Source organism: Sciurus carolinensis, chromosome 14, assembly GCF_902686445.1.
Source record: "Sciurus carolinensis chromosome 14, mSciCar1.2, whole genome shotgun sequence".
Classification (NCBI taxonomy): domain Eukaryota; kingdom Metazoa; phylum Chordata; class Mammalia; order Rodentia; family Sciuridae; genus Sciurus; species Sciurus carolinensis.
In genome coordinates, this window is record NC_062226.1 from 5636885 (window position 1) to 5649250 (window position 12366).

General features: G+C 61.9%; 1 protein-coding gene across 1 annotated transcript in view; it reads right to left on the reverse strand.

Moving 5' to 3' along the window:
- Positions 1–12366, reverse strand: part of Hmcn2 (hemicentin 2) — a 129740-nt gene that overhangs the window by 53418 nt on the left and 63956 nt on the right. The window contains exons 27-38 of the mRNA XM_047524838.1: positions 11555–11685; positions 11210–11357; positions 10821–10947; positions 10021–10175; positions 8837–9115; positions 7350–7631; positions 6618–6726; positions 6338–6507; positions 4486–4640; positions 3978–4074; positions 3439–3534; positions 2665–2841 (exon numbers count right to left, since the gene is read on the reverse strand). Of these exons, the coding sequence (XP_047380794.1) occupies positions 2665–2841; positions 3439–3534; positions 3978–4074; positions 4486–4640; positions 6338–6507; positions 6618–6726; positions 7350–7631; positions 8837–9115; positions 10021–10175; positions 10821–10947; positions 11210–11357; positions 11555–11685 (1926 nt within the window). The remainder of the gene's footprint in view (positions 1–2664; positions 2842–3438; positions 3535–3977; positions 4075–4485; positions 4641–6337; positions 6508–6617; positions 6727–7349; positions 7632–8836; positions 9116–10020; positions 10176–10820; positions 10948–11209; positions 11358–11554; positions 11686–12366) is intronic.

The following is a 12366-nucleotide window of genomic DNA, read 5'->3' on the forward strand; positions in this document are numbered from 1 at the left end:
GGGTGGATGGATGGGTGGATGGATGTGTGGATGGGTGAATGGGTGTGTGGATGGGTGGGTGGATGAGTGGATAGTGGATGGATGTGTGGATGGGTGCATGGTGGGTGGGTGGATGGATGGTGGATGGATGGATGGATGGGTGGATGGTGGGTGGATGGATGGATGGGTGGACGGGAAGATGGATGGGTGGATGATGGGTGGATGGATGGATGGATGGATGGATGGGTGGATGGGTGGATGGGTAGATGTGTGGATAGACGTGTGGATGGGTAGATGGATGTGTGGATGGGCGGATAGTGGATGGATGGATGTGTGGATGGGTAGATGGATGGGTGGATGGATGGGTGGATGGATGTGTGGATGGGTGGATGGGTGAATGATGGATGGATGTGTGGATAGGTGGGTGGATGAGTGGATGGTGAATGGATGAGTGGGTAGTGGATGAATGTGTGGATGGGTGGATGGTGGGTGGGTGGATGGGTGGATGGATGGATGGATGTGTGGATGGGTGGATGGATGTGTGGATGGGTATATGGATGGGTGGATGGATGGGTAGATGGATGGATGGATGGATGGATGGATGGATGGATGGATGGGTGGATGGGTAGATGTGTGGAGAGACGTGTGGATGGGTAGATGGATGTGTGGATGGGTGGATGGTGGATGGATGGATGTGTGGATGGGTAGACAGATGGGTGGATGGATGGGTGGATGGATGTGTGGATGGGTGAATGGGTGTGTGGATGGGTGGGTGGATGAGTGGATAGTGGATGGATGTGTGGATGGGTGCATGGTGGGTGGGTGGATGGATGGTGGATGGATGGATGGATGGGTGGATGGTGGGTGGATGGATGGATGGGTGGACGGGAAGATGGATGGGTGGATGGTGGGTGGATGGATGGATGGATGGATGGATGGATGGGTGGATGGGTGGATGGGTAGATGTGTGGATAGACGTGTGGATGGGTAGATGGATGTGTGGATGGGCGGATAGTGGATGGATGGATGTGTGGATGGGTAGATGGATGGGTGGATGGATGGGTGGATGGATGTGTGGATGGGTGGATGGGTGAATGATGGATGGATGTGTGGATAGGTGGGTGGATGAGTGGATGGTGAATGGATGAGTGGGTAGTGGATGAATGTGTGGATGGGTGGATGGTGGGTGGGTGGATGGGTGGATAGATGGATGGATGTGTGGATGGGTGGATGGATGTGTGGATGGGTATATGGATGGGTGGATGGATGGGTAGATGGTTGGATGGATGGATGGATGGATGGATGGATGGATGGGTGGATAGATGTGTGGATGAGTGGATGGTTGATGGATGGATGTGTGGATGGGTGGATGGATGGGTGGATGGTGTGTGGATGGGCGGATGGATGTGTGGGTGGATGAGTGGATGGTGGATGGTGGATGGTGGATGGGTGGATGGATGGGTGGATGGGTGGATAGGTGGATGGATGGGTGGGTGGGTGGATAGGTGGATGGGTAGATGGTGGATGTGTGGATGGGTGGGTGGATGAGTAGATGGTGAACGGATGGGTGGGTGGATGAGTGGATAGTGGATGGATGTGTGGATGGGTGGATGGTGGGTGGGTGGATGGATGGTGAATGGATGGATGGATGGGTGGATGGTGGGTGGATGGATGGATGGATGGGTGGATGGGAGGATGGATGGGTGGATGGTGGATGGATGGATGGATGGATGGGTGGATGGATGGGTGGATGGGTAGATGTGTGGAGAGACGTGTGGATGGGTAGATGGATGTGTGGATGGGTGGATGGTGGATGGATGGATGTGTGGATGGGTAGACGGATGGGTGGATGGATGGGTGGATGGATGTGTGGATGGGTGAATGGGTGTGTGGATGGGTGGGTGGATGAGTGGATAGTGGATGGATGTGTGGATGGGTGCATGGTGGGTGGGTGGATGGATGGTGGATGGATGGATGGATGGGTGGATGGTGGGTGGATGGATGGATGGGTGGACGGGAAGATGGATGGGTGGATGGTGGGTGGATGGATGGATGGATGGATGGGTGGATGGGTGGATGGGTAGATGTGTGGATAGACGTGTGGATGGGTAGATGGATGTGTGGATGGGCGGATAGTGGATGGATGGATGTGTGGATGGGTAGATGGATGGGTGGATGGATGGGTGGATGGATGTGTGGATGGGTGGATGGGTGAATGATGGATGGATGTGTGGATAGGTGGGTGGATGAGTGGATGGTGAATGGATGAGTGGGTAGTGGATGAATGTGTGGATGGTGGGTGGGTGGATGGATGGTGGGTGGGTAGATGGGTGGATAGATGGATGGATGTGTGGATGGGTGGATGGATGTGTGGATGGGTATATGGATGGGTGGATGGATGGGTAGATGGTTAGATGGATGGATGGATGGATGGATGGGTGGATAGATGTGTGGATGAGTGGATGGTTGATGGATGGATGTGTGGATGGGTAGATGGATGTGTGGGTGGATGGGTGGATGGGTGGATGGTGGATGGATGGATGTGTGGATGGGTAGATGGATGGTGGATGGGGGGATAAATGGGTAGATAAATAGAAAAACAAGTGGAGGAATGGGCAGCGTTATTATTCTGGAAGGAAAATATTATTCTGGGCAAAGGGCCCCCATGGTCCTGAGGCAGCTCACCATTGACCCGCAGGCCATACTGTAGCTCTGTGCTGCCTGCCACGTTGGATGCCACACAGCGGTAGCTCCCAGCATCAGAGAGTTGGGCTCGCTCGATGAGGAGGGTCCTCCCATCAGCTGACACTGTCACCCCAGCCTGGGAAGAGATAGGCTGGCGGCCCTTGAACCAGGAGGCATCTGGGGCAGAGGAGAGGGATGCAAGGGACCACCAGGGAGAGCTTCAGAGAAAACATGGGCCCCAAACAGTGGCCTCAGCAGTTGGGGTGCCCCACGTGCTTCTCTGTTTTCTGTACCTCCTGCCAGGGTCCACCCCAGACCTCACCAGGTGCCCGTGGGAGGGGGCAAATCCTCCCAGGGTCACCTACCCCAGGCGAAGCAGGGACACCTAGCTCAGATGGGGACAGCAGAGTGGCCTCCCTCCTGGGCCCCCAACCACCCCATTCCAGCCTGAGTGCCTGACACCGGCACCTCACCCCAGCACCCAGCCCTTTCCACGACCATTGGTCTAGACTCCCAGACAGAAATGAACAGGAGGTCCTGTCCTCACCCCAGCCCTGGGCCCACCCTGGGAAGCTGCAGACTCTGAGCAGAAGCTTGCAGGTTGCTGCAGGCCCAGGGCAGAGCTCCAGGCCCTGGCGAGGACCTGGCAGGATGGCGCTGGAGGGAATGGGGGAAGCTGCTGCTCCCCAGAAGTGTCCACGCACGGCAGTGCTAGGGCGTTTGCTGGCCTCATTAGGGGGAATTGGGGCCTGCTGCAGGTAGGGAGGGTCCTACCTGGCGGGGGCACTCCTGAAGCTAGGCACTCCAAGGTCACCGAGGCGTTCTGCAGCACAGCCTTGTTGACTGGGCCTGGCTCGATGCTGGGGGGCACTGGGGAGACGGGAGAGACCCCGCCTGTCGGGGGGCCTGGGAGCCCCACCCTGCTCCCATCGTCCCCGAGGGTCCTGGCCAAGGGCCCTACAAAGGTCCACGCACTGTGAAAGGCCCACTCCCGGAACCACGCCCAAGAACAGAGCTGTGGGCTGTGGTCTTTACTGCAGCCACTAAGACACGGCAGCACCGGCCCCCGGCAGAGCGGGTGGCCCGCACGCCAGGAGGAATCCAAGTGGCCAGAGCAGAGATTTGCCCACACTTGCGGGGCTGCAAGCGAACCCCCAGATGATTCAGCGAGCAAAGGTGGACTGGACATGGGCCACTGAAAACCCCGCCCGGCACAACTGCAGGTCCACAGCCTACCTCCTCCCCTTCCCCAGCCATGTGCTGGTCCCGAGGGCCCTCAAGGGGTCACCCACCACCCCAGGCCACCTCCTCACCCAGAACCTTCAGCGCCACATCCCTCTTGCTCTCCCCAGCCAGGTTGGTGGCCGTGCAGGTGTACACGCCTTCGTCCCTCAGATCCACCTTCTCGATCTGGGGGGGGAGAGGCCAGAGGGAGCCGTGAGGCTGTGTGCGTGGGGAAGGCAGAGTCTAGGACTGGGGGACCGTCCCAGCAATGGCAGGACATGGTGAGAGGCCAGGCTGCTGATGACCCCTGGGGCAGGAAAGCTCTGGGAGTGAGTCACCGGCCAAGCGCTCAGATTGCAGGGGGTCCTCGGTCTCCGAGCACACTTTCCCTCCCGCGCCCTCTGACAGCTGAAGCTCCTGGGACCTGCAATTGGTTAGCACCCAGGCCCAGCATCCAGGGTCCACCGAGTGTCCCCAGGCTGAGAGTTCAGCACCATCCCACCCTCAAGGACCAAGGCCCTGCACAGGGTCTCTGAGGCCTCTGAGAGTGGCCTGTCCACCTGTGCCTAGCTTCCCAGCCTTGGACCCTACACATACCTGCAGTCTCCCCCCTGAAGTGGCCAGGGCCAACCCGTCCTTCCACCAGCGGAGGCTTGGGGGAGGCACTCCAGCCCCTACACACTGGAGGGCCACGGACTGCAGGAAAAGGGCCGTGATGTTCTCACCCCCCGTGATGTTGACGGATGGGAGTTCTGGGGAGGGGCAGATAGGTAGGCCTGGGTCAGGCTCAGGAAGTGCACAGGGGCACCCAGAAATCCCCTCGAAGCCTGGAGGTAGGGGGAGCCTTGCAGGGCTGGGCCAGGGTCTCTAGCTTCCCACCTACTCCCCCACAAACACCTGGCTTAGGGGAAGGAACTTCTCTTTCCTTTTAAAAGTTCTCCCATCCATCTACCCATCATCCATACATTGGTCAACTCACCACCCATTCACCCATTCACCCATCCATCCATCCACCCATCCACCCATCCACCCATTCATCCATTCATCCACCCACCCACCCACCCATCCATCATCCACCCATCCACCCATCCATCTATCCACCCACCCATCCATCCACCCATCCACCCACCCACCCATCCACCCATCCATCCATCCACCCACTGATCCATCGATCCTGCCATCCACCCATCTACCCATCCATCCTCCCACCCATCCACCCATCCACCCACCCACCCACCCATCCATCATCCACCCATCCACCCATCCATCTATCCACCCACCCATCCATCCACCCATCCACCCACCCACCCATCCACCCATCCACCCATCCATCCATCCACCCACTGATCCATCGATCCTGCCATCCACCCATCTACCCATCCATCCTCCCACCCATCCACCCATCCACCCACCCATCCATTCATCCATTCACCCACCCACTGATCCATCCACCCATCCACCCATCCACCCATCCACCCACCCACCCATCCACTCTTCATCCCACCCATCCACCCATCCACCCACCCACCCATCCACTCTTCATCCCACCCATCCACCCATCCATCCACCCATCCATCCACCCATCCATCCATCCATGCATCTGCCCATTCATTTTCCTCCTCACCTACCTACCTGCCTGCCATCCATTCACCCATCCACCCACCCATCCATTCATCTATTCATCCATCCATCCCTCCATCCCTCCATCCACCCACCCATTCATTTTTCTCCTCACCTACCTACTTGCCTATCCATCCATCCACCCATCCATTCATCTATCCATCCATCCCTCCAACCATCCATTTTCCTCCTCACCTACCTACATGCCTATCCATCCATCTAGCCATCCATTCTACCCATCCACCCATTCTATCTACTCATCCATCCATCCATCCATCCATGTGTCCACATGCACATTAAGCATCCACTCTGTGCCCAGAACTGTCCTAGACCTCTGGACACAGCAGAGGTGGCCTCAGGCCTCACAGCACTCTGGATGCAGAGTGGACAGGCACAAGAGCCATCCCATCCCAGTGGGTGGTGGGCTCTGCCGTGAGAGGCTGGTCAGGGCTATTGGAACAGAGCGGAGCCTTCCTGCAGGAAGGGGTCTTCAGGACAGCTCTGAAGGACAGGGAGGAGCCAGGCTGAGGCAGAGGCGAGAGGGTGCCACTGTATGTAGAGGACTAAGTGTCTGTTGGCTTATGGACACACGGACGGGTGGCTGGAGTGACAGGAAGAGGCACTGCGAGGGGAGCAGGGACTGTAGGGGTGACAGCTGTGATACGTGGCCAGCCTCTCATGCCCGCTTGCCTGGGGACTGGGAAGTCAGCCACAAGTGCCCTCCAGAGACCAGCCGCGTGTGCTTCCCAGGCCAGCCAGGGTCCTCGGGCTCCCCTTGCCCTGGCACCTCAGGCGGCCCACTGCCCCAGAGCCCCAGGCACCAGCTCACCATGCACGGACACCTCCACCTCTGCTCCCGCAGTGCCCGCCTCATTGCTGGCCTGGCAGGCGAAGAGGCCTGCGTGGGCCAGCTCCACGTGACTGACATGCAGCGTGGACCCCTGCGAGGCCACCCGAACCCCGGCCAGCTCCTCAGCTGGGCGGCCATTCTGCAGCCACCTAGGTGGGTGGGGAGGGGATATCCTGCTGGGAACCGAACCCAGTTCCACCCGCTAGGCCTGGAGCATGCTCTCTGCCTCCCCCAGCCCTGGCCTCGCCCTCATACGCACTGGACGGTGGGCATCGGGGAGCCTGAGGCCTGGCAGAGAAGGTCCAGGGGCTGTCCCACGAGGGCGGTCACCTGGCCCAGGCCTTCAGCCACCAGGAGCTGCGGAGGCACTGTGAGCAGGACAGGCCATTGGATGGTCAGAGCTGAGCAGACCCCAGTATAGTCCCTACCAAGATCCCAGCTGCACCTCACCCTGAGAGTCCCCGAAAATGGTCCCAAGGCTGGGTGAGCGCCGCCCGGCCTCCCCGCAGGTGCCGGCCGTTTATTTCATGTCTGTCCCCTCCCCCTGACCAAGGCCCAGGAGTCCTTTCTTCTCCTTCCCCGTCCCTCTGAAGCCACACGAGCCGGCACAGAGGCAAAGCAGGGAGTCTGCCCTGCAGAGAAGCCACCGAGCAGGGGCCAGGGCCCACGCCCAGCTTCCGTCTTAGGAAGTTTTGGTCTTGTTTTAATTTATGGTGCCAGCTGCCCTGGGTCACCTGGCCCCGGGGCCTGGGCATGAGTGGAGACCGTGGATCTCAGGGCTCACGCCTGCACGTCCCAGCCCTGCCGACCCCGGCCCTGCCGCCCCCGGCCTGCCGACCCCGGCCCGCCGACCCTGGCCTGGGCCTCAGCCTCCTCATCCATCATGCCAGGCGCTGAGCCGCCTCTGCCACCCCCCGCCCTCGGGGGTGCCCGGCTCTTGCTCCAGCAGTGGGAGGAGGTCCGCAGCCCGACGGAGGGGCCGGCGGCTCACCCTGCACCTCCACGTTGTACTGCAGCACGGCCTCCCCGGCGGGGCTGCTGGCCACGCAGCTGAACCGGCCTCCGGACGCCTCCTGCAGGTCGTCCAGCCTCAGCACAGCGCCACCTGCCTCCAGCCACGTCCCGTTGGTCTCTGCCACAGGCAGCCCCTCGCGGTACCAAGACAGGGTGGGGGGCGGGCGGCCTCTGGCCACACACTCCAGTGCCACCGGCCTCCCGGCCACAGCCTGCACTGCATAGGGCCCTCCGCCAGCGCCCTCGATGGCCGGTGGGACTAGGGAAGAGCAGGGGCTGCTCAGGGCCTGCTCGGCTCCCTGGAGCCCTCGCCGCCGCTCCTCCTGGGAGCCCCTCCCACACCCTTGTCAGAAGACCCCCGCCCCGTGGCCTGCCGGGCTCCTCCCAGGGCTCTGGTCCCATCTCCCTCTGTTCCCACTGCCACCCTGTGAGCTCGTCAGGGTAGAACACGGCTGGCCCTCGGGTCTCCGAGGCACACACGGCAGGTCCCTCACCCGGCGACGGCTCCCCAGGGCCACTGCTCCTGAGCCCCTTCCTCCCGGGCACCAGGCAGCAGAGGGCTCGGGCAGACTCCTGACTGGCCAGCAGCGGCTCAGGGGGCCGGGTTTGAACTATGCTGAGGGTGAAGTGGCAAGGTGGAGGTGAGGCCTACTGGCCTCGCCCTCCGGGGGCCGGGGCAGTCGTGGCTGGAGACTGGTCCCCAAGGTGCTGTAATGAGCGCTCACGTGCACCTTCACGTGGCTTCCAGGAGGTCCCGGGGCCCAAAGCCAGCGTCCTGAGCTGATGGCTGGCTACGCTCAGAGACTGCTGTGGCCCACACGGCCCTCCCCCTGCTCAGGGCCCTGGGGCTGGCACCTGTCACAAGGGGCCAGGTGACCCCATGAGATGGCCTGCAGCCCGTCACACCTCCCGGGGGCCTGGGACCCTGTCAGGCCCTCCCATACCTTCCCTCCCAGCTCTTTGCATGTCCCCAGAGCCCAGCCCTCGGGGCTGGCCCATGCTGAGGTCACCAGCGCAAGATCTGCCGACAGGACTCCCCAGGAGTGACCCAGGGCAGGCCTCCCCACTCGCTGCCTCGCTGGGCTCACCCCCACGTTGGGATACGGGCCCCCAAGACCTTTGTCAGTTGGGCAATTGGGTTCAGGCTGAGAAGGGCCCTGGGCTCAGCTACCAGTAAGCCACAGCACAGCAGCTGGCCAGCACTGGTCTCCATGGCCACTGGGGAATTTAGAGAAAAACCCTAGGCCTCAAGGGAGGCCTGGGTTCACAACAGGCCCTGCCCGTTGGCCTCACGAGGGAGGCAGGAGGCCCTGAGCTGAAGTAGCTTGGGGTAACTTTCGGGTTCCATTATCCTGTTTTCCCTCTGACCATTCAGGCTGCCTCCTCACTGGCCTTTGGAGTCGGCAAGGCCCACTTGATCAGAGCCCCTCCCACCCTGCACCCGCTGGCCACGCCGTCCCTCACCATAAACCTGCAGCCTGGTGGACTTCTCAGTGGCCCCCACGGGGTTGCTGGCCTTGCAGGTGTAGACACCAGCATCCGCGTCCTGAGCTCTCTCCAGCTGCAGCTGCCGGCCACCCCTGGTGTAGACCACCTCAGTGCTGGGGGGCAGCAGGGCCCCATCCTTAAACCAGGTGATATTAGGCGTGGGCACTCCTCGGGGCTCACACAGGAACTGCACTGGGTGGCCCTCCATGACGGCCACCTCGCCTGTCTCATTAGAGCCCCAGATGGTGGGGGGTGCTGGGAAGGACAGGCACAGGAAGAGGGCTGGTCACAAGCCCCCTCCCCTGACCCAGTGGCTGGTGTCCATAGGCGGCATGCACATGCCCTTGGGCCACAAGCACCTGTCACAGGCTCCTACCTGGGGGATGCAGAAGGTGTGGGGGATGGGAGTGGGGTGTGGGGACAGCTCAGGGTCATGCTGCTGTGACGCAAGCCCAGTCAGCACAGGAGAAGTAGGTGGGGGCCGCAAGTTTGGGCTCTGGACCCCGCTCTGCCTCTAACTCACTGTATGGCCCGAGGTAGGTCCCATCCCCTCTCTGGGCCTCAGTCTCCCCATCTGTGAAATGAAGGGCTGGACTAGATCAGAGCTTCCGCAGGGCACGTCCCCGCTCTGGTACCCAGGGGGAGGGCAGGTGGGTGTGGCCTGAAATGTCCATATTCCAGAACAAAGCTGCAAGGCCCTCCCCAGACCGCCCTCCGCCCTCCCGACTGCAGGGAAAGACTCTCTGTGGGGACCACATCCTTGACCTTCTAGCACTTTCTACTCTACTCCCCTTTTCAGCAGAGAGCAGGCGCAGGCTGGGTGCCCTCTGCCCCTCTGCTGGACGTGTCTCTCTGCTTCCTTCCATTAACAGCAGGGGGCGATGCTTCCCCCTTCGAGTTGAGCTACTAAGCAACCTTTAAGTAAACACGTCTCAGTGTAAAGTGACTGATTTGAATAAAAAGTTAAAGGAATCATTCCCAGTATCACTGGAATCATTGCAGGTGTCAGAAGCAAAGCCGAGGGATTTGGGAAACGCGCTGGTCTGCACTGGGGACTCAACCTCTGTGGCCCCTGCTCCTGCCCTATCCTCTCTCCCAGGCAGCACAGCTGGGCTGGAAGGTGCGCAAGCAGCCAGGGCCTGGAAGGGGCTGGGGCTCACAGTGGACTCGGAGCTGGAAGTCCTTGGCCTGCTGGCCTGCTGGGCTGAAGGCCACGCACTGGTACCGCCCCTCGTCCCCCAGGTGAGTGCTGGCAATCCTGAGAACCTGGCGGTCCTCCTGGAGCTGGGTGCGAGGGTCTCCCGGGAGGACAGGCCTGGAGGGATGCAGGGAAGGCTGTCGTCAGGGCTGCTCAGAGGGTCCAGCAAAAGGAGAAGCCAGCTGAACGTCCATCGAGGGACACACAGCAGGGGCTCCGTCCACACGGGAATACCCGTCAGCCCCAAGAAGGAAAGGCATTGCGATGCTCGCGCAACCAGATGGACCTCAGACACGTGCCGAGAGAAAGAAGCCGACGAGAGGCCACGGACAAGCCCGATTCCACTTATGGGGATGTGGGACAGGTCGCCTGCCAGGCAGAGGGGGAGGGGCGGGGAAGTGGCCACCTGGTGGGCACCGGCTTTCCCTCTGGGGAGATGAAATGCCCTGGGACAGGCGGTGGCCACCGTGGCCCAATGCTGTGGACGCATCAAATGCCACTGAATTGGACATTATATGGATTTTACCTTGAAACAAATAAATTGAGTTTTTTTTTTAAAAAGATGACGGCGTGAGAAGCCCCTGCTGGGTGGAAGCGGGGTCCACCTGGCGTCTCCACTGGGCAGGCGGCACCTGTGCTACCCTCAGCCTGGAGGCACCGGCCGTGCCCGTCAGGTTCCCTCCGAGAGTCCAGCCTCCCCCGAACCCCTCCAGTTGGCCCCGGCCTGGCACCACCCCATGTATCCGTCCAGGGGCCACTCACTGCCCGTCCTTGGTCCACTCCACCTGGGGCCTGGGGACCCCTGAGGTTCGACACTCCAGCTCCACATCCGCACCGGCCAGGCCCAGCACCTCCTGGGCAGCACCAGCTCCCAGCACAGCAGGGGGCACTGGGGGCGAGAGGGGCGGGGACGCTGGGACCCCATGGCCGGCAGACCTCGGGCTCTGCCCCTGCAGGAGGAGGCGCCCTGCACGGGCCTCAGCCCAGTTCTGGGCGCAGCCACTCCTCGCTCGGTCACTCGTGGGACTGTCCAGTGTGTCCCCTTGCCCTGCTGGCTCCAGGAGGACAGGGGCTGGGTCTATCGGGGCCCCTGGTGCTGCCCGCTCACCGCAGGCACATGCTCCAGGGTCACAGGCCCGGGTCTCACTCACCGAGCACAAGGAGACGTAAGTCCCTCTGGACGGCCCCCGCCTGGTTCTCCGCCCGGCAGCTGTAGAGCCCAGAATCGCTCTCCTGGATCCCGGAGAAGTGGAGGGACCTGGCCCTGTCCAGGAGGCGGTGGCTGTCCGTCTCAGAGACCTGGGAGGGGAGACCAGAGGCAGCAGGTGGGCACCACACCCGGGAGACCGAGGCCTGGGGGGCGGAACAGAACGGGCTCTCCCACGGGGCCCACCCCGGGCTTCTTCACGGACCACAGTGCATCCCCAACGGCCCTTGTCACCTCTGCCACCACACAAATCCCAACCACAGCCCGTCCATCCCAGGGGGACACCCACCAGCTGCCCATCCTTGAGCCACGTGATCTCAGGGGCTGGAAAGCCACTTGCGTCACACTCCAGTGTCAGCGGCTGCCCGGCCATTCCTGACACATTCGCCTTGTGCCCGTCCTCTCGGATGCTGGGGGGCACTTGGGAGGCAAGGAGAAGCAGAGAGCTGCCCCACCTCCAGCTCCTTGAGCTGCAGCCACGGTGACCACCACAGCCACCCTCGTGGCCTGGACACAGCCCTTCCCTCCCACCCATGGTCCTCAGGGCTGTCACTGGGCTCCAGAGGTCTGCCTGCCGTCATCTGCTCCAGGAGGGCAGGAGGGGCCCCGTGGACCGTGGGTGGCTGCGGCAGCCTCGCCCAGGGACCGGCATAGTCCTCTTTGGGCCCAGGGACTCTCAGTCTTTGCAGGACGTGGGAGTCCCCAGCATGGGGTTCAACCCTACCTAGTCCCCATCCCTCCCTGCCCGAGTCAGAGCCTCTGACACAGGCCTGGGCCAGTCTCTGCGGGAAATTTCCTAAGCACGTCGTCACGGGTGAGTGGAGGGCTGGTGGCGGGGAAGCACAGTGGCCACGGGTGCTGGTAAGACTGAGCTGAGGCTCATGTTGACTGGGAGCGGGGGGGCCCCGCCCCGCCCACGGGGTCCCCCTACACAGCACCCAGGGAGCGTTCCCTGCTGGTGACGGGGGCCAGGGCCTGGGGCCAGCTGTAGCAGCCGTGCTGCAGAGCTGGACTGTGGGCTCCACGCTCACGCCCACCTTAGCAGGGACGTGCCCGCTAGGCCACCGGCTGCTTCCCCCACGCTGCTCCTGTGGGCGTCTC